The sequence below is a fragment of the Branchiostoma lanceolatum genome, chromosome 11 (genome assembly GCF_035083965.1).
Source record: "Branchiostoma lanceolatum isolate klBraLanc5 chromosome 11, klBraLanc5.hap2, whole genome shotgun sequence".
Classification (NCBI taxonomy): domain Eukaryota; kingdom Metazoa; phylum Chordata; class Leptocardii; order Amphioxiformes; family Branchiostomatidae; genus Branchiostoma; species Branchiostoma lanceolatum.
In genome coordinates, this window is record NC_089732.1 from 12,376,368 (window position 1) to 12,403,811 (window position 27,444).

At 42.6% G+C, this 27,444-nt stretch overlaps 1 protein-coding gene across 2 annotated transcripts in view; it reads right to left on the bottom strand.

Annotated features, from left to right (window-relative positions):
- Positions 1-13,246: 13,246 nt before the first annotated feature.
- LOC136444892 (glutamate receptor ionotropic, NMDA 3A-like) overlaps positions 13,247-27,444 on the bottom strand; it is a 51,319-nt gene continuing 37,121 nt past the window's right edge. For both annotated transcript variants that reach the window (XM_066442650.1, XM_066442649.1), the window contains 10 exons: positions 25,626-26,326; positions 24,062-24,275; positions 22,709-22,835; positions 21,282-21,421; positions 19,436-19,569; positions 18,883-19,007; positions 17,656-17,823; positions 16,483-16,599; positions 15,738-15,787; positions 13,247-15,370 (listed from right to left, as the gene is read on the bottom strand). In XM_066442650.1, the coding sequence (XP_066298747.1) occupies positions 14,521-15,370; positions 15,738-15,787; positions 16,483-16,599; positions 17,656-17,823; positions 18,883-19,007; positions 19,436-19,569; positions 21,282-21,421; positions 22,709-22,835; positions 24,062-24,275; positions 25,626-26,326 (2,626 nt within the window). In that variant the 3' untranslated portion in view covers positions 13,247-14,520. The remainder of the gene's footprint in view (positions 15,371-15,737; positions 15,788-16,482; positions 16,600-17,655; positions 17,824-18,882; positions 19,008-19,435; positions 19,570-21,281; positions 21,422-22,708; positions 22,836-24,061; positions 24,276-25,625; positions 26,327-27,444) is intronic.

The window sequence follows — 27,444 nt, forward strand, 5'->3', positions numbered from 1 at the left end:
CAGGATTCGAATCCTCTGTCATGTAACCGATGTTTTTTTCTTTGGGAAAGGCACTTGATACGACTTTTCTCACTCTACCCAGGTGTACATGGGTACCCGATTTCGGTAGGAGAGGCAAAAGCCTGTTTTCATGAGCAACAAAGAACGTCATAAGTATGATCCTTAGCCATCTCTCTCTTCTATACAAAACAATGAAAAAGGTTTACGTCCAGCGATATAACAGAATAAACTCCTGAACCAGTAACAACAAGTTGCACGGAATCGTCGTGCATGACGTATTTCATATGTAATTCAACACCGCGTACTTCATCATGTGTTTCTAACTTACACGATAGCTAGTATCTTTTAAAAGTAGCTGACGTTAAACCTTTCTTTGATATTCAGACTATCCATGGTGATTCGAGGTTTGAAACTCTTACCATTTTCAGGAAGGTTTGATACAACCTAGAGACCCCGGACGGGTGGTTAATTTTTGCACAGCAAAACATAATAGCCATGCATTTATCACGTGAACGCCACGTGCCGCGCATGTCGTTGAAATTCACAGATCAATTAGCCTCCGATGCAGACTCCTCCCGGCTGTTTTTCAAGTTACAGTTTTTATATTATTACATTTTTTTTCTTATTGCCGGCCAGCAATAAGAAAAAAATGTAATAGTGTAAAAACTGTAACTTGAAAAAGAAAACAGCCGGGAGGAGTCTGCATCGGAGGCTATTGTGGTTTGTCTTTCACAGCAAAACCAATATAAAGATAGAAAAAACAAAACAAAGAAAGGAGGAATGTCCAAAAACTGAATGACCGTACGGACATCATACTTTTGTTGGCTAGTATATCAGGACTTTGTAAAGTAAACATAGGGATACGTAAACGTAAACAAAAGTACATGAATGTCTAGAACTGCCTGGTACCGCGGACCGTACGTTGCGTCAGGTTGTGTGCCTTTTGGCTTTGTCACGTGTTTATGTAATGTTCATCTTTCTGAATGAGCGGTGTGTGACGTCGACTTCGACCGACGTCTCAGTGTGGTACGGCCTGGTTCAAGGGACAAATACAGGAGTCGTCTGGCGTAACGGCAGGGTGTTTGGCCCAGAACCCAGAGGTCCCAGGTTCGAATCCTGTTATGTTACCGATCTTGTGCCCTTGGGAAAGGCACTTAACGCTACGTTCCTCACTTCATCCAGGTGTAAAAATGGGTACCTGATTTTGGTTGGGGAGGTAAAAGTCGGTGGAAGGAAAAGTTTGGGCACCGCCTTACAATACAGTGCCCTAAACACAGTGGATAACAACCCACTGCCCCTACGGCCTTAAAAAGCTATTAGACTACCTTTGCCTATAAAATGAGCATTTACAGATGTAGGAAATACAATTAAGAGAAGGTACTGTACGAAAATTACTGCAAAAGCACGGTAAAAACAAAACAATGGCCTCTTACATGTATTTTCAAATCGCAGATTCGACCTTGCATGGACCTTGCATTGTGGTACGTGCATTTGTGAATAAATATAACAAGTGAGTGTATCGACAAATATCCGAATATCGACATGAGTGTTTGCCTACAACGGTATAGAGAACGGAAGACAAACCTCAACTAAAAAGGAGTCGGAAACGTATGATCTTGTGTTAATATTATTACTTAGTATCCGGTAGGATATGGATGCAGTAATGTTGTCAAACATTCACTGGAGTGCGACAGGACGAACTGCGGTGTTTGTGTACCCAGTCTGCTAGTTTTGGCACAATCTATATCCGATTTAACTGGGAGGGGCAATTCTTAGTATTGTTGGAGTGAATGAAGATATATTTGATTTCATCTTGATGAACAATATCCGCATTTTTCCTCACTGAATCTAAGAAAATTGATAGAGGAAAACAACGTACATGAAACAAAATCAGACTAATATTTCGTCCAACTTGAAAATCTATATGTAGCGTTATCGATAAAAAACGATCCTAATATATGTCTTGTGGAAGATCTTTAAATGATACTTACATGTATATGTATATGATATTATTGCAACATGCATTGTAACATGTACAACAAAAATATAATAAATTTTTTTTACTCCACGTAAACACCACAAAAGGCTATGTAGTACAGGATGATACTTTATGCTTGACTGTACAGTATTATGTGGAATTCATATCCAACACATTGATTGAGCAACGATTTCCTTTCATACTGGTAAGGGCACGCAAGTACTCAAGTACTAGATACCATATACAATTCTTCCGTGCTTGCACAAACAAGTTGCAAAGGAAAGTCGATATACTGCCAAGGCCTCGCCTAACAATGTGATTACCACACCTGTAAGGCTTCAAAGACGGTACTCGAAATCCTGAAGATAATGTCCGCAAAGGATTTGCCGCATTGACAGGTAAGGAGTGGCATCATTGTGACGTAAACGCTACTTGTGTCCTTAATCCCTTCTAAGGACCCGTGAAAAAGTGAATTATAGAAGAAAGGTATTTTAGAATTAAGCTTGTTGCTAAAGTTAGATGTACGTCACACGTTAAGGCTTGTTTTGACGGAATGTTTTTGAAGAAGCTTGTTTGAAAGATAAAGTGACCTTCCCCTTAAATGTCCCCGGCAACAAATTTACTTTGCTACAAATAGAAGCATTAGTATACAAATCGTTGTTCAATGCTACCAAGTTTGGAGAGCATTTGTACACTTATATTAGTCCAGTACTATTCAAAACGTAACCGTCAGATTTGGTTGGTTGTCTACAACACATTTTCTAGTGTTGTCCGTTTACATGCAGGCTACTTTGGAAGTGTAATTAACTTCGCTACTGCTCAAGTACTAGTATTATATGTACTAGAATCTTAGAGGAAATTTCGTACTGGAATAAACCATTTTATGAACATATATACATTTCGAATTCATAAAAAGGAAAAGTTTTAAAGTGTCCACGTTCTAACAGACTGCATTGATGACAGGTGTTGAATTACCGGAAACCTCCCCTTTTTGTCCGTTAATACAATTATTTCAAACCCTTCCGATGCGGGTGGGCTTAACGGTTAGTCATGACGGAAGGACACGCTTCCTAGACTGTTAACTTTGATTTGTAAGGGGCAACGTGATTGGCAGACGCTTTGTCCACTTATATATTGCTATGTTTATGAAAGGAAATTACATCTTAGTTCATAAGTTAGTCAGAATAGATTACCGGTTGTAGAAATGTTTCTTGTAGGTGTGTTTAACAAGAGGATGTGTAGGGGGGATAGAGGGTGTGTGGGGGGCGGGGGACGGTACCTACTTATTTTGCCGTTTACGTAAATTGTGGCTGTACTTAAAAAAGAAGATTGACCCTCCCTCCAAGTCGTTTCTCTCCTTGTCAGACATTTTCTTAGAGGTGCGACGATGACCTCCAAAATTTTGACGAGAATTTGTTATTATACACCTGTGCAACAATGCTAAACAATGGAAATCAATGGCAAAATACGTAATTATATGCTTAGTGACTTGCCTTAAAAGATGTGTTGCGTATTAACATGTTTTTGTTTTAGGTTAAGTTTGCAGCCGAAGAAGTCATTTCTTTGGTTCGATAACCAGGCTGCACAACTTCTTCCCTGCAAACTTTACATAGACCAAAACAATGTTCATGCGCAACTCATACGCACTCGAATATACGCACACGTGTGCCAGGGTCTTTACAAAGCTTTCATGACAAGCACTACAATGTACAACATTGACCATTGACGTCTTAAGCGGTAACAATGACGCGTATAAATGACGGTTGCGTCCATTTCTTACTTTTGTATGATTGTCCTTATCAAGAGAATAAAAAGATTTGTTTGAACAAAATCTTGAAGGTGTTTTGTTGAAGGAGTTTGCATACGTGTGTCTTTGACAAAGACCATACATGTATCCTTTATTCAGAACTGCGTGGGTTTGTTTGGTCCGCAAATGTCACGTTGTCCACTTCCTACAGCGATATATTTGCTCCATGCGTCTTTACAATACCGTTTGTTTGTACGCGTGTCGAGGGCCGTTCTCAGAATGCTTGGGTGTGACAGGCGTTACTAATGTTTTATTCATTGATGGCTGTTTAAATGTTATGTATACAAGGTACGGATTAACTGAGATTACACGCGGCACACGTATACGGTATTTCTCTTGTAGGAAGTATTCCGTACCTTTGAAAAGAGGTGAGAAACCTTATTGGAATGTGACTTGTAGGCCCGCCGTGATCACAGCTTTCCGACTGGTAACTTTATTCCCCGCCCACAACTTTTCTTTTGTGTAGGTACAGACAACAATGTTAAAAAAGAATTAACAATATCTCTTCAAGGATAAGTGTTTAATCTTAGATTACCGATGGTACAATTAGTTCTCTCTGTATACTCACCCCTTTACTTCATTTACGTGTACTCTTACGTCAATGTTTTTTGTTAGTTGCAAAGGCCGTTAAAAAGCTTGCGGCCTCACCCAGAAACAAGGGGTATACACTCGTATCATTTCTGGGCGTAACTATAAACTGCAAAGCCTTATATCAACATCCACTAAGACTCAAATTATTGTGGTAATCTCTTTATAATTTCATTGCAGGCGACGCCTTTCTAAATCAGTAACGTTAGGAGAGAGACAGGGAAACATGCAGACATTTGAGCTGAGACTAGAGTGTGGGGGTCAACTTCAGTGCTCTCTTTGTCAGCTATCTACTTCTTTCCGGTTACATAATATATCAAAGAATGCCAAGACGTTAGAAATACCTCCAATGATTGTACAAGCTCATTCTCATCCAATACTACACTTGTATTTACTAATAGATAGATTAACCTTAAAGAATTGTAGTTATGTACCAGTAGTTGGCATACATTGTTAAAAGTTAAAGTTAAAGTGACCCGGGCGTCTTGAAAAAACGCATAGGGTTGGCGCCCATCTCCATTTCTAAAGCCCTTGGGCCACACACATTTGTGCAAGTCACTACAGCAGGGGGCTAGTCCGCTGGTAGTGATGTGTGTGTTTAACTACCATACTCTTTCCGAAATTTACCCCGTACAAATTGTTGTGCAATAAGTTATATATGATATTCATAACGTGAGGGGATCCAGTACCAACCGACCAAATTGAAAATTTACAACTTAAAGATGTAATATTATGAGAAGTACCAGAAATGACCCATGCAGTAAAGTTCTACCTGTTTCCTTGTGCATGGTTGTAGCATTTTATATACTGATTTTCCAAAGGGCGTCGCCTACAAAAACGACATTCACAGAATGCTTTTTAAGCTCTACTTGTGTCCCTTGCTTCCGGGTGAGGCGAGGTGACGAGACAGTTGAATGACCTTTTGACATGTGTAGGATTACGAAATCATGACAGACGAAACAAGGTAAGGTGACGTCATGCAAAAATGAGACAATTTTATACATTCCTGACGTTACTTACATACTATTATAGAACATTAGCTTGCACACTATTAGATAGATTGATTATACTGTTATTCATATCTTAGATTAGTTTTTTTAGAATTGTTGGAGATTAGAAATAGCTCGAATTGAATTGTCATGTTGTCATACATTGTATTGAGCAATAAAGTTCTTTTCTTTTACCTTTTTGCTAGGATTTTCCTATACATCGTCAAAGCCAGGCTTTGATAAAACGGTAGCAAATTCTCTCACTCCGTCGAGCTCGCTCGAATCTCCTCACGACTAGTTTTACAAATTACAAGAAAATTACACAAAGGAAAGGTTACACCAACCATGGAAGAAGAAACTACTCTAGTATTTATCAGACGTTTGGTGATAAGCTGATTCTTTACCGAACGCGAAGTGAGGGGATAGGCTCCCTCTACCTCCCTAGATGCCTATACTCCTCTTACCTCTTCTCCTTCTTTTTATAGCAGAAATCCCCCGGTCGTTCATGTTGGTAGGGTGAGCACCCCCCCCCCCCCCCAGTAAATGTCCTACATTCATAATGTTCGTTTGGTCAATATTCACCACGTACGTTATATATTATATCATCATGAGCAAACCAATATTTAGCTTTCGATGTAGCATACGGTAGCTGGCTAGTTTAATTAAACAGTGTTCTGTTTGCTAAGGAAAAAAAATCACAAAATTTGCGGTTAAGATGACGTCATCTGTCGGCCATGTTGCGTCATCTCGTAAAGGATCCGGGGACAAGGATGGCGCGAGGGATTCTCCACCAATCACATCGCTCGGCTTGCTTGTCGTGCGTTTGGAAACTTATAACGAAGTAGAATATCGATTTAGATCATTTGTACCGGATGGAAAAAAAATTCTGTAGTTAAAATTAGCATTGCTTTGCGTTGGGAGAATACTTATCACAATTGCAAGAGTAAATTGCACCTGCCGTATAAAAAAAAAACTCGTCATATGCACATGTCAATCATCTCCTCACTGGGTCACTACAGGTGCAAGTGTTTCCTCACTGTAGTGACCCGGTGATTGACATGTACTTCGGACGATAGCATCTGTAACACTCCAGTTGAAACCGGTTCATATCGATGGCATACCGTGTCTTCGTTTGCTCTACACGTAAATCAAACCCGACTATTGCGTCATGTCGGGACCCGGGGGGGGGGGGGGGGGGGGTCTTACACACAACTCAGAATGCGGACTCAGAAGACAAATTTCTACAAACAATTTGACAGTTCAATTCACAAGGCCTGAATTAGAGATGCATACCTTCTCGTGGAGGGGGGGTCATACGAATATCAGTCCAAAGAAATGTCAAATTGTAGCCTCAAAATTACAACACACGCATGGGAGAGAACAAAATGAGGAACACATATCCATATTAGCAACACAAATTCTACCAAAAAATTGACAAGGACGGAATAAGACTATTGCAAGTAGGTCTTCAGAAGTTCTCGGCGTGTGTTTGTGTGTGTGTGGGGGGGGGGGATTAGACGAATATCAGTGCAAAGCTTAAGAAATGTAGAAGCAAGGTAGCCCCAAAATTACAAGACATGGATGGGAGAGCTCACAATCAGCACATTTTATCTGTCCCTTCTGCCTAGCAACAAGCGCTGTTAAGCGCACATCTGTTCCGGCTAATTTGCGCAATCCGTCTGAGGTCATCGGGTCAGACTTGAAATTTTAAACGACCGACACGGCAAAATTTACTGCCAACTACTTCTACTTTCTAGTGAACTCAGCGGTTTCCTCGTCTACGTCTGGGAAGAGACACGAAATAACAATTGAGCAGGGTTTTTTACCTAGCGACTCACATTCGCCGTATAAGTGAAACTACAAGTGATCTCGAACCAGTTTAGCTCCCAAATAAAAGAGCTATTCTTCCACTTGTCGTGACAGAGAAGACAGACAATATATACGTATTTACAGGTTCATTGTACCGGGGAAATTCCCCTAGTTTTTTTTTCGACAAGCCCAATAAACGTTAACAGTGGACCACAGCTTCAAGTTTTAGGACTGACCCTACCAGTACCGTGTATATACATGTAACGTTACATGTATGTCGGGCGAGCGGCACTAGTGGCCAAGATCCGATATCTTTTCCTGAGGCAGGGCCGCTAACCACTGGACTACGCACGCTACTACTGTAGTCCTGTAGGACGTCGTACGATTTTGATTTCGACATTATGACTGATAGGGTTTTCAAGCAGGCTGCGACATAAAATCGACCAACGAGAAGGGTCAAAGGCATTTCGAACAAGGCAGTCGCATTTTGCACGATACAAGGAAGACTACACCAAGGATACCCATAGTTTGCGATCGTACGAAGATCGTAAGACACGTACGAATGTGACCATGCCCTTAGTCTCTATCCTCTCGGATGCAAATGTCGTCTGCAACGCTCACCCTCGCTGACAGAACTGATTTTCACAGATTATTTCTACTTGAAGCAATCGTCGCTTTGAACCAAAAACTAATGTCTTGACAGTTGACATAGAAAACTGACCTACCAACTATATATAGCTATAGCTTCTTTAAACAATCTTCTGACCTTCATGATACTTCGAGGAGGTCAAAAGTAACTGTAGGGTATTGGCTTAGTGTGACGGACACTCAGCCATTTGAACTACAGGTCGTTGACCTGCTAGGTCAGACATGACAACTCTTTGCACTTAGGATACCGTACATGCATCTAAGTTCGCGTGGTTTTAATTTCGCGGTAGGGAGAAAATGGAGTGTACCTAACGTAGTGCTTCGAATAGACAAGGGGCTAGAAGGGCAAACACCTTCGCGGTGGTTTTAAGTTCGCGGCGAAGAGCCCACCGCGAAAATCGCGAACATAAAACCACCGCGAACATTTCTGCATTTACAGTACATTGAACGAAGTAAATACTGACAAGGGAAACATAAACATTGAAGGACAAAATATATTCACGCTTAAAATTGGAAAATGCCTCACCTTTGTAAATTCCATTGACGATAGTTTGAAGATAGATAAGGATATACTTGGAGCTCAACTGGTAGCAGCCTCACAGTTGAGCTCCTGGTTCCAGTTAGTTGATAACTGGGAGACCCCGGTTCGAATCCGGGGAAGGGCATCCTGGTTAGAGCTTCAGTCGTCTTTCGGAAGGGACGTAAAATGTGTGTCTCGTGATCGTTAAAAACGTGAAAACAGTCTCACCACTCATATGGGTACCCACTGGCTTTCATCTTGTACATTGTTGTCAACTATATCTTAGGTGAGGTAAAACCTCTCTGCACCCTTTTTATGTCCTGAGTCTTTGCGATCACCATTTAAAGGCAACCAGAGCATGCACAGTATTAGGGCCCTAAGTACAGAAATTAAAAAAATGCTGATATCTTTATGGTAGTGATACTTACAAACAGTATTTAGCACATTTGCATAATAATTTCATACTTTGAGCATTTTAAAACCGCGAAAAAAGGTGCCGTATGATGATTCCTTTAGTGTCGCAAGCCTTCAAAAACCTCAGCGACGGTTTTCAGTAAGTTCTCACGTCATAACGGCGTCATGTTTTTGCATGATGGACGTCGATATACATCGTGACAGTGTTGTTTGAACTAATCATGTATAGAAATGACTAAATGAATTGACTTTCAAAGTCCGATTTTCGGGCCCTAATATTGCTTGGGTTTCCTTTAAGTCCTGCAGTAAGCATTTCTGCCTAGTTTCTTGGAAGCTTCAAGACTCCGTCCACGTGACACAAGCGCCATATTTTACGAGTCGGGGTGACACAGACCACGTCAAACAGAAGGGCGCGGGAGCATTAATTGACTCGATTGTTATCCGGTTCTAGCTAGTCAGCGGCGACCCTGGTTATTTTTGGCTGCTTGAGTTTAACCAAATGTGGTTTGGTCCTCGCTGGATGTCTGGTGATGTCGGTCAACACCCGCGGTTTACCGCAAGTCAAACTCACAGTTCGCCCAATCTGTGCCAAAACACGTGGCATATCGCATTCTGTCTGGAAATGCACCCGGACGTTGTGCCCTTGGGAAAGGCACTTAACACAGATTTCCTCACTTCATTGAGGTGTACATGAGTACCTAGCTTCGGTCAGGGACGTTAATTGGAGGGACGTCCCGTGTTTGAGGACAGCCACACCTCGAGCACGTTATAGAACCCACCGCACGAATCGAAAAGATTAGGGGTCCTTCCCGGTGTGAGTGGTTCAAAACCTACAGTCCTATGACCGCACATGGGTTCGCCCTTAGTAGCCTACGGCTAGTTGGGCAACCCTGGCATGTACATGCTGAACCATTAAATAAAAAAATAAAGATATCGCATTCTACTCTCTTCTGAAACAAATGCGGAGCTGTCACAAAAACTCACAATGATAGTTAACATTCGCGACAAGTTCTCAACTACGATTCGACTTCTTGCTAGATTAAATACGATGACATCGCCACCAATATCTTTCGTGAAGACTGAAAATTTTGACCCCCATTTTATCGTTCATTTAATTGTATCCTCTATTATAGTGGACGAAACTGTCACACGTTTTTTTATAGATCGTTATAGTCACGGCGCAAGTAAAATAATTATGATTTTAGATTTGATTTATTAAGAGGATATGCTACTCTCTCTAAGTTCTTCACGATCTTTCTCGGTAGTATAGAATTTCCTTGTCTTGCATCTGTGATAGACCTCAGACAGCTCACTGGGTCTTTAAGACGCTGACACAATGACAAATTGGAGCCTGTATAACCGCACCACTGGTTTACATAAACGCTGTCAGGCTCTTGTCGAGTTTGTTGAACCGACAGAGTTCCTTGACTCCCTGAACATGGGTAGTTTTGATGTTTCAGCTAGTCTCTACCAGACATACTCTATGGGTCGCTTGGAAGATAGACTAGCAAACACTGGCCAAATAGACAGATAATATAGCCACCAACAGGCGTATGGATCGTAGAATTCGGCACAAAAAAAAGAATTTTCCAGTAGAGTCAGTCCACGATGAAGGTCAATATTTCGCCCGCTTGCAAATGAAACCCTCCGGTGGCCAAACTCAGATAACATGCCAGGGAAGTTAGTCTTTCCAAAGTGCTGTTTCTGTTAACTGTTCCATAGTAAAGTTTTCGTAGGTAGCCAAACTGCACTCCCGGTCGGCTAACTCCTCTGGCATGTTATCTGTCTATTTGGCCAATTTCTACTATTTTTCCAGCGACCTGTGGAGTCTGGTAGCGACAAGTTTCTAAAATAGACTCTTGAACCAAGGTCAATGCTGATGAAGTCAGAATTGAGGAGAAAGATCCGTGTAACGTTAACCTTGAAGAAATCTATCTCAAAACTGGGTCTGCGGAATATACAATAAAGCTACTATGATCATAATGGTAAGGTTTAAGTTAGTATCAAGAATTTTTCTGGTGAATGACATTTTGGTGTTCGTTGTATTATATTAGCTACGGGAGGGCCACTTTTACAGCAAGTCTATATGTGAATTGTTGTAGGGCAAAGCCTAGGTTTGTTCCATTGAAGCTAAGATACCAAACGTTGTCAGGTTTAGGGAATAGCGTCAAAGGTAATTAAAGCAGCATTCCCCATAATTTGTGATACCCGGTTGCCCAACCGTTTCTCTATTTGAACGAGAACATAACCTTGATGAAATAACTTTGTGGAAGAATACTCAAGACAGCTTGAGATGTGACCGGTCACTTGTACGAACTTGTGTACACCTATCAAGACGCTTACATTCTTAAGACCCGCCATTGTAGTCTTAAGTGGTTTACACAGTGGTTTTGCCGGATGTGCAAAAAACAAAGGAAAGTGACGACTTCAGCCTTCTGTGCTGTCATTAGGGTCACGTGATGATCACGTGGCTTGGTCCCCACTACCCACTTAACGTCATTTAGTCAGACAATAAATCTTTTCTAGTGCCATTAAACGGTAAATGTCGGAGGTGAAATAAATAAAGCTGTCGTTGAAAATTGCATTATCAGCTGACTTAACGAAATTCGAAAAGAGACAGAAGTAATGTCAAAGGGAAGATGATGTTTTCAACTACTTTAAGAACTTTGGTATAAATGTCTTAGTCTCTTCCAGACTCCTTGGTTTGCCCAGAAAAGTTGTAAGAATTGGTCAAATAGAAAGAGCTACATGTATGTGCTAGAAGAATTACACCTAAGCAAACCTGGCAACTAATTCTTTACATTTAACCAACTTTTCATTTTTTGTCAGCAACACAAGGAGTATAGTAGACACTGTAGAATGGCTTAAGAATTACATAGGGTAACTTGAATGAAAGGTATTGAAGAAGAAATCCGTCTTCCTTGTAGAAACAACAACTCACAAAATAATCAAGTGCCGGACAAGTTAATTTACAGTTAGTTATGGTAGTGGGAAGAGTTTTCTTTGCTGACAGTCCCCGTTCGGCCTGTTGGCGCCGCAAAGTGTTTTTTTGTCGTAATAAATGAGCTGTCGTAAATCAGAGCGTTAAGGGTACATGACGTCTCCTGTCGCCCTCAAGATGAAAGCAAATAGCGATAGGGCAGGGGTTCTATTGAGAGATCAGCGCTATGTAAATGTCAAGCTGTATTGTATAGATACGTATTATTGGTCTGCGGAAGTTTGAATTACGATGCTTTTGTTATCTTGTATTTTACTCTGTAATGTCACCTCATTAAAAAGGTCTTAAATCAAGGGCACGTTTCAGAAGTGATTGCTGGTCTCGTAGGCAACTACAGGGGGTATGAAATGTGTTGTGTTGGGAGGTTACGGAAATATGGGACGAGTATGCATACAGGTGAAATATGGGTACAGGAAAAGTATTGGCTTGTCAAAGGTGTCTTTCTCAAAGTGCATGCAGCCGGACACACAAATTATAGGTCCTGAACCTATAGTTGGTTAGCTATCTCTGAGAAATTTACTGAGGCTTTGTATTATAAAGAAAGTTGGAACAAAAATGATTTAATGAGTGACTGTTTTCAAAAATCATAATGAAGTACCAAAATATCTGCATATGACTGGGGTGTTTGTTCTCCGACGTCATTCCCCGTATTTCTGAACGACCCCTCAGTGCGAAGGAATGTTGTGATGTGACTTTCCTCACGTAACTACGGATAGGGCAGACATTTAGCCTCCTTCGCAGACTTCTTCGAGCGTGGGTGTTTTCTGGAGGGGGGAGGGCGCTGAGCTCGTGACTTTTCAACATGGGCTATGGTTTTATGATGCTAGGAAAGACAGTTTCGCCCCGCGGCATTACAGAACCCCAAACACACACACACACACACACACACACACACACACACACACACACACACACACACACACACACACACACACACACACACACGCACACATACACATGCACACATACACACACACAGACGTACACACACACACACACACATACACACGCGCACCAACACACACAAACAAAACAACAAACCAACTAACAAACACACAAATAAACGCCGACGCTCCCAAAAGTCTGCGAAGGAGGCTAGGTAACATTTGATGATACGAACACAACAAACAAGAGTCTATATAACATTATATTTCCTTCATGACACCCCCCCCCCCTCAGGGCTTTGTGCGTGTATGGCATTCTGACTACTAGTAACTTTAAATCAGATTTTGCGATGGAAAATTACGTTTTATATTTTCCTTCTTTTCCAGGACGGAAATTTGCTTCTTTGGACGGAAATTTTTTTTACCCCGTCCGTCTATGACATGAAATTGATAAAAATTTAAATCCCAAATATCTGCTTGGAGATCAGCACCAGTGTTGTATGTTCAACCAAATAGTGTATGCAAATATGTACATAGCGGTTGACACATAAACTAAAGGTCAGTATAGCCACGGGTCACGGAGAAAGACGACAGACACACACACAGGACGCTAACGTTGTCACTTTATCACTCAAAGTGTCGTCCTAGCTTCAAACATATTTACAATGTACAACTTTAGTACCGAGATACACGTGGTTTTCACCCGCAGATACTTATACGTGAAAACAGTGCTACCAACTCCTGCAATATATTTCATAGGATGCAGCATTTTTGCAGGACGAAGCCCTTAGTGCTAAATATCTTTCACTACTTTGTTAGATTTAATACTAATGGGAACAAAGCATACCAACAAGTGTATATCCTAGGACTATGGCTAATACAGAAATATCATAGTTAAAATATTTCACACAGTTTTATTCACATATGCCACAAATCTTGAAAAGGATTCCAACGCAATAGTCTTCAAGGCAAGCATTGTGGCGACGAAGTTTTATGTATGTTTTGTTTATGTTTTCTTTAATTTGTTTGCAACGACCTTTCTTCGCTAAAAATCAACAACATTTGATGATAGTACAAGAAATCTAGCTATGGATGTTCTTCCTCATTGCATCATCCAAAGGTTCAAAGCTTCTTTCTACCTTTATTTCAATCTAATCGATCTAAATCACTAAATACTAATGAAAACTAATCTTCAGATCGAAATGTACTTTTATTTGTGAATCTCCTTGCTCTGTCCCTCATTGTATGGTACTGAGATATACGCATGCGCAGTTCAAGAAATCGGGTCAAATTTACACAAGACTAGAAAAGGCCGGCTACATTTTTTGTATTCAAAATATTGCACAATTGTCTTCTCATAAAAGATCTGTTTCACATTTTTAGCTTAGGATTCCTGCTTTTTTTGTTATGCTTAAGTACCGTATTCCTTTATAACTACAGAAAACTATTATTCCAGAAAACTGTGCTCGATTTTCGCTACGGGTGCACCTAGTTTAGGAACTATTTCCTCAGATTTCCTTGACAAACTCCTAAGAACTATATTCATCGTATGTGTAGATCTACAATTCCGAACGAAATTCCAGTTTCAAGATATTTCGTTCTCATAGAGTCGATTCAGATCTATGTATAGTTAACAACAAATTTATCCATACACGTGCCAAGCCTATTACAATTCGAGAGGTATGGATAATTTTGTTGTTAAATGTACATCTTTTCTGCAACTTTCGGAATTTTTTTCTGACTTTTTCAGACATACAAACTCTGACAAGCTGAACCCAAGGTCCAGGTATTTACATAATGAAGTTTTCCACTGCGTGAAAATGATTAAAGTCAAGTAGGCGATTCATTTTCATACTAAAGCATGGGTGCTCTCTGACTGCTCTTGCTACCAGAGAGTCGTTGAATGTTGCGGGCAGTTGTGCACCGAATGTCGCGCTTGTCTCAGTTTTCTCTTAAGCGTGACGTTTTCTCTGAGGGCGGTTCGAAGCTGTAGCTCAGCGCTCTGCCATCTCAACATGATGTCTGTGGTGGGCATGGGATCGTCGTCAAGAGAACACAGCTCCCGCGCGTCGAACGTGAACTTTGACCCGCCCGCCTCCGACTCGGGCGCCGTGTGTGGCGGCGTGTGTGCACAAGCGGCCCCTTGCGGCTGCAGTTCGGGTGGTCTCAGGGAGTAACTTGGGGGGTTAGAGTTGGCGGGAGTGTTTGTATTTTCGGGCTGCCTGTCTGGAAAGGAGAACTGATTCCACTGGGTGTCGACATTCTCTAGAGTCACATTTTCGGAAGACTTCGACAGGCTGCCTCTTAGGGTGGGGAGAATCTTAGCATAAATGGGCCTTCTCGCGTCCGTAGTGAGGGAGGATTGTTTCTCGTATTGAGGACTCCGCGCAAAGATGTTCCCGTTTGGGGTGAGTTTGAGGTCTCCGCCCGGAGTGTAACACTTGTGTAGCGTCCCGCATCCGTCGTGGTGAAGCATGGCCGTAGGGAAAACATCATGCCCGACGCTAAAGTCGAGCCTTCCTCCCTTTGAATCTCCCATCGCCACCGCTGCGGCAGACGCAGCGGATAGTTTCTTCGTCTCCATGTTCTTTTCCTCGTCCGACGTCGACATGTCGTACGATCCGGAACCGTCCGAACAGGGATCCGGAAAGATCTTCCGTTCCGTCGAGTACGTCTGGACGTCAAAACACTCGAGCTTGGCTGGCGTCTGGACGCTGACATCCCGCTTCTGGGTTCTGCATTGGAGACATGTGCAGATATGAAGATTAGACATTAGTATACATGCTACGCTCAATCTGATAAAGACACTAGATGGCGTCGTCCCTGAGGCGTCGCCAAAACATATCTAGTTTAATACTAGTTGAAAATGACTTGATCATGTTGTCTTTTACTAAAACAAATTACTTACTCTTCAGTTTGTGTAACATTCCGTGATCACCGAATGAAGAGGAATATCGTTTGCTAAACCTTCGTTTTATATAGCATTCCAAGTAACCTGATTTGTATATTGGCCATACTACATTTTATATATGGTATATATATATATATATATACGCAATGTCTTAGTCTTGTATTGAGCATCGTCCAATTATTTATACTTACTGTTGGTTAGGAGGGGCGAAGGACGGGGCTCGCTGCTGCCTGAGTTTGATCTGCAGAAAAGCAGAAACATCAGTTTAATGATTCCTAAACAGAATACACAATGTATAGCATTGCGCCTCATATCTGTTCAACGTAATCCATCCATCCATTCATGCATCCATGCATCCATCCATCCGTCCATGCGTCCATCCATCCATCCATCCATCTTCCATCCATCCATCCATCCATCCATCCATCCATCCATTCATCCATCCATCCATCCATCCATTCATCCATCCATCCATCCATCCATCCATCCATCCATCCATCCATTTATCCATCCATCCATCCATCCATTCTTTCTTTCCTTTCTCTTCCTTCCTTCCTTCCTTCCTTCCTTCCTTCCTTCCTTCCTTCCTTCCTTCCTTCCTTCCTTCCTTCCTTCCTTCCTTCCTTCCTTCCTTCCTTCCTTCCTTCCTTCCTTCCTTCCATCTTCCATCCATCCATCCATCCATCCATTTATCCATCCATCCATCCATTCTTTCTTTCCTTTCTCTTCCTTCCTTCCTTCCTTCCTTCCTTCCTTCCTTCCTTCCTTCCTTCCTTCCTTCCTTCCTTCCATCCTTCCTTCCTTCCTTCCTTCCTTCCTTCCTTCCTTCCTTCCTTCCTTCCATCTTCCATCCATCCATCCATCCATTCATCTTGGGGTGAAACCTTTACACAACACGATCCATTAGGCACAAGCAAGAATACAGGAAGTACTCACTAAAGTATCTTTCTCGAACATGAGGTAAAACTGGCCCCTCTTCACGATGTTGGCCATTTCTCTCAGAGCAGATTTGGGCCCCGCCAAGTCGTCCTTGTTCACCGCGCGATGAAGTCTCTGAGGAAACAAAACACAATATGGTATTATTGACTTCATACCTGAGGCGTCGCCAAAATACTGAGATCTTTACTAAGTGTATCATTAGGCCACAGCAAGTAAATGTTATGACATCCTCTGCAGACTCTAAATTTAATGCGAGAGGGCGAAAAAAACAGGATAGGTAAAAAAAACACAAGATGGCTAAATTTTCAAATTAGACACCATAAACGCTATATAACAAGAATCGAAGCGACCAAACATGGTTTCATAGGCAACAAGTCTTTTGTTCCTGTATCCAAGAAGTGCACAAAGTATGGTAAAGTGGTGTCACTTACCAAGTTGAGAACTACACTCATGGCTACCACATTGGTGCCACTTTAACAACTGTTTATCGTCAGTTTTATCTGTAGCTACAGTCATGGCTAGTGTCACTTCTAGAAGTACAATCAAGGCAACAACACGACAAATTTTCCCATTTGGGTAGTTTCTAGTCATGCTGACCATCTCCGGAGAGGAAAAAAATCAGCCAATTTTCTTGCTTTGGCCTAATGTGGCATTGTGTGGCGCAATCGGTAGGGTGTTTCGCCCAGAACCGAGAGGTCCAGGGTTCGAAACCACTGATATGCCCCGATGTTGTGCCCTTGGGAAAGGCACTTTACACGACTTTCCACACTCCACCCGGGTGTGAATGGGTACCTGACTTAGGTTGGGGAAGGTCGTATTGAGGTCTCTTGCTGGCGCCGAATGGCAGCCTCCCAGACCCTTGCGACAGTTCCACAAAGTGCAAGTGTAGAGCAAATATGTATCTGTTGTGTATAACTAAGTATGTGATTGTAAACCCTGCAGCAATTCAGCACTGGCTGCCATTGCACGGGTAATTTCTGACCAATAAACCATTATTATTATTATTTTAGTAATAATAATAATAATGATAATGATAATGATAATGATAATAGTAATGATTATGATTTCGATGATAATGATGATGATGATGATGATGATGATGATGATGTTGATGATAATAATAATAATAATAATAATGTTTAAAAACAGACCAAACGCAAAAGCTCTAACCTGGCTGACAGGCATCCACCTCTTACACTTGCGTCTCTTCAGACAGGGCAGGACGCAGAAGTACACGGCGTACTCTAGCACTAGCACGATGATGGACAGCACGATCCCAGCGATCATGAAAAGTGCCAAACCCTCCGCGTGCTTGACCCCCAACTGTCGCTTTTCTTCCTATTAGAAACAAAGAAAACGCAAGCTTTTCATAAAAGTTCACCTTGTTGGTTAGTAACTATGACGAAAGAACTGAATTGTTTAAACAAGTTACCAAGAAATACCCCTACTTTAACACATTCACGGATGAACAAAAATCTACTTTTCTCTTGAAATCACAGAACCCACAAATTCTAGAAAAGGTGGGACTTTTCGTCTTCCATTGCCTCCAAAAAAATAAGCCAAACCCAGCTTAAGCTTGTTCAGATATAGCCAACAGTCGTATGTAGTATTAGTAGCCTATTGTTACAACAAAGTCAGTCACAGTTCACTGACACATGTATGTTTTCCAAATGTTTGTGCTATGTATTTGCAATTAGCCCACGGGCATGAACTTGCAATAAAACTTTATGGTAACATGGTTTAGGTCTCAAGCCTTTGATCCAATACAAGGAAGGCATGCTACTAACTCATTATACAAGTTTTCGACTAACTCTTCGGTCTTCGTCATGTAGTCTGACCCGCTCACTTCTAACTCGTGACCTTCCAACGACGTGACGTAATGAGCGGGTCAAATGTGCCCGGGAGTCTTTATGTCTAATCACGTTCAAACGTAAATCAAAAAGCGAAATTTTGTAAATCGCCTCTTTTGTAGTGCCATGCGGAGTTAAGAGAATGCAATTTATGATATCCTCTGACTATGGATTTAGTTAGGGTATAGGAGATTCTTTCACCTGCTAACGTTTCGGTGTCTGTCAGACACCTTCATTAGAGCTTCTGACTGGAGTACCGCTTCTCACCGCTATAAGTAGCCGACAACACCAGTGATGAACCGAGACCAGGGGGGATACAAACTTAGCCACGTTTGGGACAGTGTTCTCACCGCAAAAGCGCCACCTATATCGGCTACTTATAGCGGTGGGAAGCAGTACTCCAGTCAGAAGCTCTGACAGACATCGAAACGTTAGCAGATTACCTGGTTGTGTTAAAAGAACCTCCTATACCCTATATTCTACCAACCTGATGAAATTATTTTCGGAAATATAGATTTAGTTATTCTGATTATAGACTTGTACGCACATTGGGGTCCCGCTTTTTCTTGTCACAACTCCCGGTGGAGTACCATTTCTGCGTCAACTCGTCCAGATATCCGTTGCTGGAGTAGTGCAGGATCAAGGACGATACTGGGTCCTTCAGGGCCGAGCCTGAGGGAAAAGTTACACAAGAAATAAGTACGTAAAAGAAGTTTTATTCTTATGCCATGTATCTTATAATGTACAGAGGCCTTACAGGTAAATCTACGGTACTTGTTTGCTCATGCTACGGTCACATTTACACCGGTAACCGTAGGGGTGTGGATTGCTGGACACCGGAAGAGTACCTCTAGAGCTCTCGGTGTTCTCACGATTAGCGTACGGCGTTTATTTGTTACCGGGTCCCAGATTAATTTTAACTCAGAGTCAAAAACCGTGACCAAGACTATATGATACTGACGATTGGATGTTTAACATATGATGAATCAAATTTCATTGAAATTATGGCGTGACTTCCTCTCTCAACTGTTTCAACAATGAATAGGAGTATAAGGCTAATGTGAACTTTTGAGCAATGACGTCATGCCTAGGCTTCTCACCTTTTCGGACACCAAAGGCGTATCCCTCCGCAGCAGCCACGTTCCCTACTTTGACTATCTCGCACTCCGGATCGTTGGCGATGTGATACTCCAGCAGGTTGGAGCCGGCGAAAAAAGCATCGATCTCGCCTTTTCTGCAGAGAAGATTCAGACCAGACTTTTAGTTAACGATGGGCGAGGAAATAAAGTCAAGATCAGACAAAGTAGGGCACCTAAAAGCAGGATATCCCGATGGAATTTTTATTTCCATTCTTCGGGTACTCAATCATTACTTGTACAGATGTTCCTAGTGCGTCTATGTGTTGTTCCCGGTACCACAATTGACATCAAGAGAAGGTTATCACTAGCTGCCTCAGCATTTGGTCGACTAAGAAAAACAGTTTGCAACCGCAAGGAGTCCAGTAGATGCCTGAAAGTGCGCCTCTTTCGGGCACTTATACTCCCCATAGCTACATATGCTTGTGAAACTTGGACCTTAAAAAAGATAAATGAACTTCTCCTATTAGCCTTCGAAATGAGGTGCCTACGGGCAATTCTCTGCATCACGCTCCGTGATCGCATACCAAATGTTGAAATCAGAGCCAAACTCGGGGCAAAAAAGACCATCGTGGAAATAGTACAGACGAGAAGGTTGAGACGGTTTGGACACGTCATAAGACGACCCCCACAAACACTAGTGTACAAAGCCTACAGCCACCCCCAGACCCCGGGGAAGACCACCGAAGAGATGGAAAGACCAAATTGTGAAGGACACGGGCTTAAACAGTCGGGAAGCAGAGGCCAGGGCAAGGGACAGGACTTCTTGGAGGATCCTCCTGGAAAGCAAGGGGCCAGTTTCTGGCCTGAGCACGTAGGCAGTAGACAGGGCCGCACCTGAACGAACATGTAGAATTAATTGAGGTCACTCTTAGCTATAAAAAGACATAGAGTCCTGGTATTTGATTTCCTTGTGACCGTGTGTCTCCTGTAGACTTATCATGCCAACAGACCGACCCCTTACCCCTTGTCCCCAGACACCCCTTGAGGCCCTATTCCACTAGACGGCGATCGCGCTGCGCTCTCGCTGCGCTCTCGCTGCGCCCTCGCTGCGCCCTCGCTGCGCCCTCGCTGCGCCCTCGCTGCGCCCTCGCTGCGCCCTCGCTGCGCCCTCGCTGCGCCCTCGCTGCGCCCTCGCTGCGCTCTCGCTGCGACTTACATTTTTTTGGGTCTGGATTTGAATCTGACTTCATAATTGGAATATCATGCAAAATGTAAAGAACGACTGAAAAGACAACAAAACACACAAAGTGAAAAAATATTCGCTTTTTATGTATCAAATCCGGTGAGCGCTCTGTTAAGGTCTCGTTCATGTATTACTCCGAGTGGGTAAAAGAATCAGTGGCCAAAAAATTTAACGGCTGCATAAACGTGTGTTTATATCGGTGGGAAATTCTCTTTTAGTCAGTCCAGCTGATCTCAAGCGTCAAACTGATGAAAGCTTGTTTGTAACGGAAGAAATTAGCAGGTAAAGTTCGGCAGCCGAGCGCGAGATCGGACGTCCACAGCCCGGCATTGTAGGTGATGCGGTCCTGCGCTTACAGCTGGAAAGTGCCTTTTTGGGGTGTAGCTAAGTGCAGTTTGTAATTGCTATAAAAGAGATTGTTTGTAGTGAAAATAAATGTTCTCAACAAAGAATGAATAACATTGGCACATTCTCTTTAGCTTCATTAAGAACGTGCCCGTGTAAAACATGTATTATAACATGTAACGTTAAGCCTATAGGGCGAAAAAACTCATGAATGAGACCTTAAATTTTTGGTCGCGGAGAGCGGAATGGCGGTATGACTGACGAACGGTTTCTACTTACTTCAGCTGCCGGATCCCAAACTCCGTGATGTTGACTGAGACAAAACGGTCCTTCTTTTTTGTCAAAAGGGTTTGCTCTTGCAGATACGTCTCTATACTCGTTCCCGTGGCCACGCCGTAGAGAAGTGGACCGCTGATCAACTGATGGATAAAGAAAGGGAATACAGTATAAGGCACAACAACTTGACAGGCAAATGTTTTATTTGCATATACCTGTAATGTTGCTGCGCCCAACAACACACACACACACACACACACACACACACACACACACACACACACACACACACACACACACACACACGCACACGCACACGCACACGCACACGCACACGCACACGCACACACACACACACAAATTCCTTGCATGGCAGCGTCCTCTACAGACATCAGCGTGAATTGCAATGGAATTAAAAAGCAGAAATTTGTACTGCTTAGCATCTCATAACATTCAAGTCTATTCTTTTCTGGCGATGGAAGCATTGTTACTAATCATTTTTTTGCCGAGAAAAATTCAAACTTGTGAGTTGTAAATGACTAATGATATTAGGCCGATGACCTCCCATATCCAGTCATAAAATCTAATTTTCGTCCAAAACATGCACGACAACAATTGCAAAAAAAGGTGTACCCTCCTAATACCAGTCTACAGTATTTTATTATTCGCTGCCCCCCCCCCCCCCCCCCAAACATAGACCACACCTGGAAGGAAAATGAACCTTCCCTACATTTTTATGCACAGAACGGGCATCACGATAGACACGTTCAACTAGCTGAACACATTTGCCGGAGGGATTGCCTAGAAAATGGGCTGTTTTCAAGATGGTACTGCCATTTAAATCCTAGATATGTCATTGCTGCGCCTAAATTGCCTCAGCTTTTTCCATTCACAACACGCGTGACTCGGATATCACCGCAGAAGATAGTCACTGTGGCGTTTTGAAATTAAAGGGGGGACTTGTGAGGTCCGCTTGCTCGCTACAAAAAGAAGACGTAAAAGATCTTACGATGTTATCAAAAGGAAAATGAACTAGAGTTAAGTATTTGTGCTACATTTACTACAGGTATGCTGTGTTAGTTTAGCGATTAGGGGTTTTTCTATAAATATGAATTGGTATTGAATTTTTGTCTTTTTATATGAGTTGAATGTGTGATAGTTGTGTGCCGATTTGTTAAAAATAAGAGAGAACGCTAGCGACCCCAAAAAGCACCCCTCCCAATAAAATGGCATGGCAACCCTGTGACGTCACAATTAAAGATGGCGGCCACCCCACATGCCAACGGATCCAACAATCCGTAATGAATGTAGAGGTCTCGTGTATCTTTCAACCCTAGAGATCACATTAACGGTTTTATAGTTTAACCATGAAATGAGGACCCCCCCCCCTCTCCACCGTCTGCAACTACCCCGGATGTGTGCCCTCTCACCCTTTGATCGTGCAGCCCCGCCAGGTTGTAGTACTGGTCCTGTGCTACCATGAATGAAGCCAGGTTTGCCGTGTAGCTCCCCAGGAAGATGAAAGAAAACGCTCCCCAGAAGTTGATAACCCATCGGCTGAGGTAAGAAAGAACAAAAAAGGTTATCACCAGGCAATATACATGTTATTACTTTATACAACATTTATCAAAGAGGTCGACATTAAGAGAAATGAAAATTGCTGACCGTTACTGAAACATAAGGACTAGAAAAATGTTGTGTTTTCGGTAACCCGACCGACCATAGAAAAAACTGACGAATCTACCTTTTTGGGGTCGGTCGCAGGCACGGGACATACACGTTCCAATCTGACGTCTGAGTGATGGAATTCAAAACAAACTTCCTAATAGTATATTTCACATTCTGTCAACACATGAGTGCACTGAACAGCTAATGTAAGAATGTGTAGTAAACATTCTCCTTTGTTTTAACAAAAAAACTCAAACAGAATCCCAACCTATCGACCCTAGTTTTATTAGGAACGTGACGGGAAACACATTGTCCTTTTCTCTTGGTCTTAACAGAAAAGTATGTTATACATGTACCTTCATCCTGAATGCTTTAAGGCCCACTATGTAAGATTAAGACATACAGAAAGTATATATCCTACAATTTCTTTACATTGTTGTTTACAAACAGAAGAGTATAGTTTGAGATGGTGTTTCTCACTCAGCGGACCTTGTGCAGATTGTTTTTACACAGTTCTCACCACCAGGAATACGAAATAATGTATAGGTCATTTCCGTTGAAGGTTTTGTTCTTGATAATATTTTTAAATTTTCAATGCCCTCATTTGTTAACAGAATGTGAAATATAGGAAGTTTGTCTTGAATTTCATCACTCAGATGTCACTCAGATTGGAACGCGTACGTCCCTTGACAGCGACCTATCCCCAAAAAGCTAGGTTCGATGGAATACATACGATCCATTACTAGGAAACATACGATCCTTACTATTTGTTTGGTCACATGACATGACCGCCAAAGTCAAGATGGCGGACTCGGGATAACCAGTTCTTCGTACGATATCTTGGCTTTGAAGAGCTCTAAATATCTCAAGCTGCACTGAATTAAGACTAATGTAGGTTGAGACCAACTAGTAGGACCAGACAAAGCTAGATTCGGTGCTAGCGCGATGGCGAACAAATTAGTAATGGATCGTATGTATCCCGTAAAATTCGTATGTTTCTCGTAATGGATCGTATGTATTCCGTAAAACTCGTATGAATTCCGTAAAATTCGTATGAATTCTTTGTCACCCCTGTTAACCGGAAACACAGCATTTTTCTAGTCAAAATACAGCACCTGCTCCAGCTCTTTGGTGGCTTGGTGTAGACGGTGTGAGAGAAGAGAATGGACCACACGTTGACCAGGGCCGAGGGAAAGCCGAAGTTTGAGGTTCTGCCCCTCCCCCTAGGGTGGAGTCCGTACGGACTGAACCACTCAAAGATGGTGATGACGACAGCCACGAAGTGCAGGGTCACGAAGGTCATCAGCCAGTTGTCCCAGCGCAAAGTTTCTGATGGAGAGAAGCGTTGATAGACATTAAGAATCGATTTCGGATACCATTATCGCCAATCAACGGTCGTACTGAGGTTGGGAATACATCGAGGGAGGCAGCGGTGGTCACTGAGGCGGGGCGGACAACGCTTGGTGAAGCTACGATCAATACGATGTATCTGGGCCATAAGGTCATGGCACCAGTCACAACCGTATAACGCTCGTTCTCATGTGAATGTACACATTTTGTAGCTTCCGTTACCGTTTGAAGTAAGACGTTCCTGATATTAAGATATGCCACATATAAGGTACCAAACTGTCATTTTCAAAAGCCAGAAAAGTTTTAAGTCGTCCTAAAAACGACAGTTTGTCACCTTATATGTGGCATATCTTAATGTCAGAAACGTCTTACTTCAAACGGTAACGGAAATTGAATGGGAATGAGTGATACGCGCACGTCCGTACCGCGCGATGCACCACTTAACCGCCCGTTGCACTCTTTTTACCGCCCGACGACGCCCCCACCTCCAGCCCGCCCTCCCCTGTCCTTGGTGCTGAAGTCACCATCGAGACGGCAGCATGACGGGATGTTAGGGATTTTGCCAAGATCTAGGGGTCATGGAGCGTCAAACTTTGTCGACGTTTGACGCCCCATAACAGGTTTTTAGTATCACTGACGCTCCTTGACAGTTTTTGGCATCACTTTTTTATACATGTACTTTGTGATCAACGGGTGACTTTTATTGTCCCAAATGGCTAAACGGTGGCACAGAGGTGGTCTACGCTCCAGATCTGGGTTGCAATGGAAGTCCAGGAGATCAAATGGTGGGTCAAAGAAAGAGACGGTCCGGACGTGTTGCTACTTTAAAGGCAACCAAAGCAATATTAGGGGCCAAAAAATTGAAATAAAAATGCTGAAATCTTTATTGTAGAAACATTTTCTAACACTGTCTACCACATTTGTGTATGTAATAAACTTCACACTTTGAGCATTTCAAACCGTGCAAAAACATGCCATACGATGATCCCCTTAGTTTTACGAGCCTACAAAAACCCCGGCGACGATTTTCAGTGATTTCTCACATTACAACGAAGTCATATTTTTTGCATCATGGACATCTCTATACATTGTGATAGTGTTGCTTGAACTAATCATGTATAGAAATGACCAAATAAATTGACTTTCAAAATCCGATTTTCGGGCCCTAATATTGCTTGGGTTGCCTTTAACGGGTAGGTCAAGGATTTGACAGACTCTTATACTGTGGCAGTGTGCTACTACATTTCAAGGAATCTCCTAGGATTAGAAAATATGACTTATAGTCTATGTATTATCTCTGCAAGATCATTGCAAAAAGTGCATACATACCCAGGAACCACGTGAGCCGAGGACTGTCCGTCCGTTTGGCCACTATGATACCGATACCGGAGTGGGCAAACGGCTCCGTGAAATCAATGACGTCATAACGGTTCATGGTGGCGCTGATTGGTCCGATGGCCATTTCCGCATTCCCGTCCATCAAGTCTCGCACCATCCCGTTCCACGTCCCAGACCCGTTCGACCCGTATTTCGAGTCAGCCACGTGGTACAGTTCGTACTCTAGACCTAGATCCGTGGCTATGGCCTCCATTAGGTCTACCACCAGACCCTCACAGCACTTGATGATGTAGGTGGAGTTCGTATCGTCGTACTGGTACAAGTTGTCGTCGTCAGTCGTTTCTATGTTGAACTTATGCGTCGTTCTATTTCCCACGGGGATCAGGCACTTCACGCGAGAGTTGCAGGGATGCTGGGAGTCCATGAGAGGTGTGACGTAGGTGAACGGCTTCTCTGCGATCGTCACGATCCGTTTCTTGCCGAGGCGGCCGGCGAAGAGCACGAGGTTGTCTCCGGCGCCCGACTTGAGCCGAAGCGTGCCGTCGTCCCATTGGCCGACGTCGGCCCACGTCATGTGCCCGTCGTCTTCTCTCTTGAGGTCCAGCAGGTCATAGGTGGCTCGGGTGGACATCCCGTTCTGATCGAACTGGATCAAACTGCCCCTGCTGCGCGTCTTGGTGTTGAGCACGTGTCTGGATTGATGACGAAAAAAGAAAAGAAAGGGTAAATAAATCAACTGTGTGCTCTTTAACTGAGAGCTTTTTATGAATTCTGCGATCAGTCATCAAATTTGATCACCGTTTGGCAGCTTGGCGTTAAGACTGTGTCAAAACAGTTAACACGTGCAGATGATCATGATAAGGAAGGTGATATTACTCTTGGTCTAGACATTTTAACAAACGTCGGATTGTTTTGAAACTTGATGTACGAGAGGACAATGATGCCCTATCGATGTCAAACGTTGTCTTAAACGATAACTTATCATTAGGATTTTACCATGGTCACTAATATTGACCGACGGGGGCCATTTATGTATAACGAAATCCCATACGATTTGGATCTAGGTTACTTCTACACCTCACGCATAATATATATATCTATCTTCTTTTGTAACACAGAGAAACAGACGACATGGAACGAAGGACTCCTGGAGCTAAAATGGCGTAGAGCAGACGTTCTAGTCTACATGTATGAGACGAAGGGAAGGGGTGGGAGGGGGGCTCCTGCTACAAGGACATGAGCAAAATGATAGCAAACATTTAGTACTGAGTTCAGGCATCCTCAACAAGTTTCTTTAAAGTCATCAAGTGGTCAAATCTTGCTAAGAAGACAACGGCCATCCGTTAGAATCTAGTGAAGCTATTGCAGGTAGAGTGAAGAGTGGACAATATCAAGCAAAACGTTCAATGTTTTGGGGGACATAATTATGTACATTTTGTGGAATATTGGCTATATTCAAATACTTTGGCCATGGTCGTGATGTATTGTAACGTTGTTTGAAATTCGTACCTGAAGCCTAACTGCAATCGATCACGATGATTATACATATAACGTCAGACAGAGAAAATCAAATGACACCGCTAGTATACTGTAAAAGTTAAAAGTCTCCATTTTAGGCTTCTGTGAACAGCCTCGTATTTTCAATGATAAGCGGGCAATTTTTCATAATCGAAGAGGAATAAGCTAGGGAAAATGACAAACACTGCTTTGGATAATTTTCATTAGCCTAAGGGTTAAAAGCAAAGCCCCTTTCTTCGTCACAGACTGTGGTGTGAAAATGTGTCGCTACGAATGTCGACTGGGCAGACAG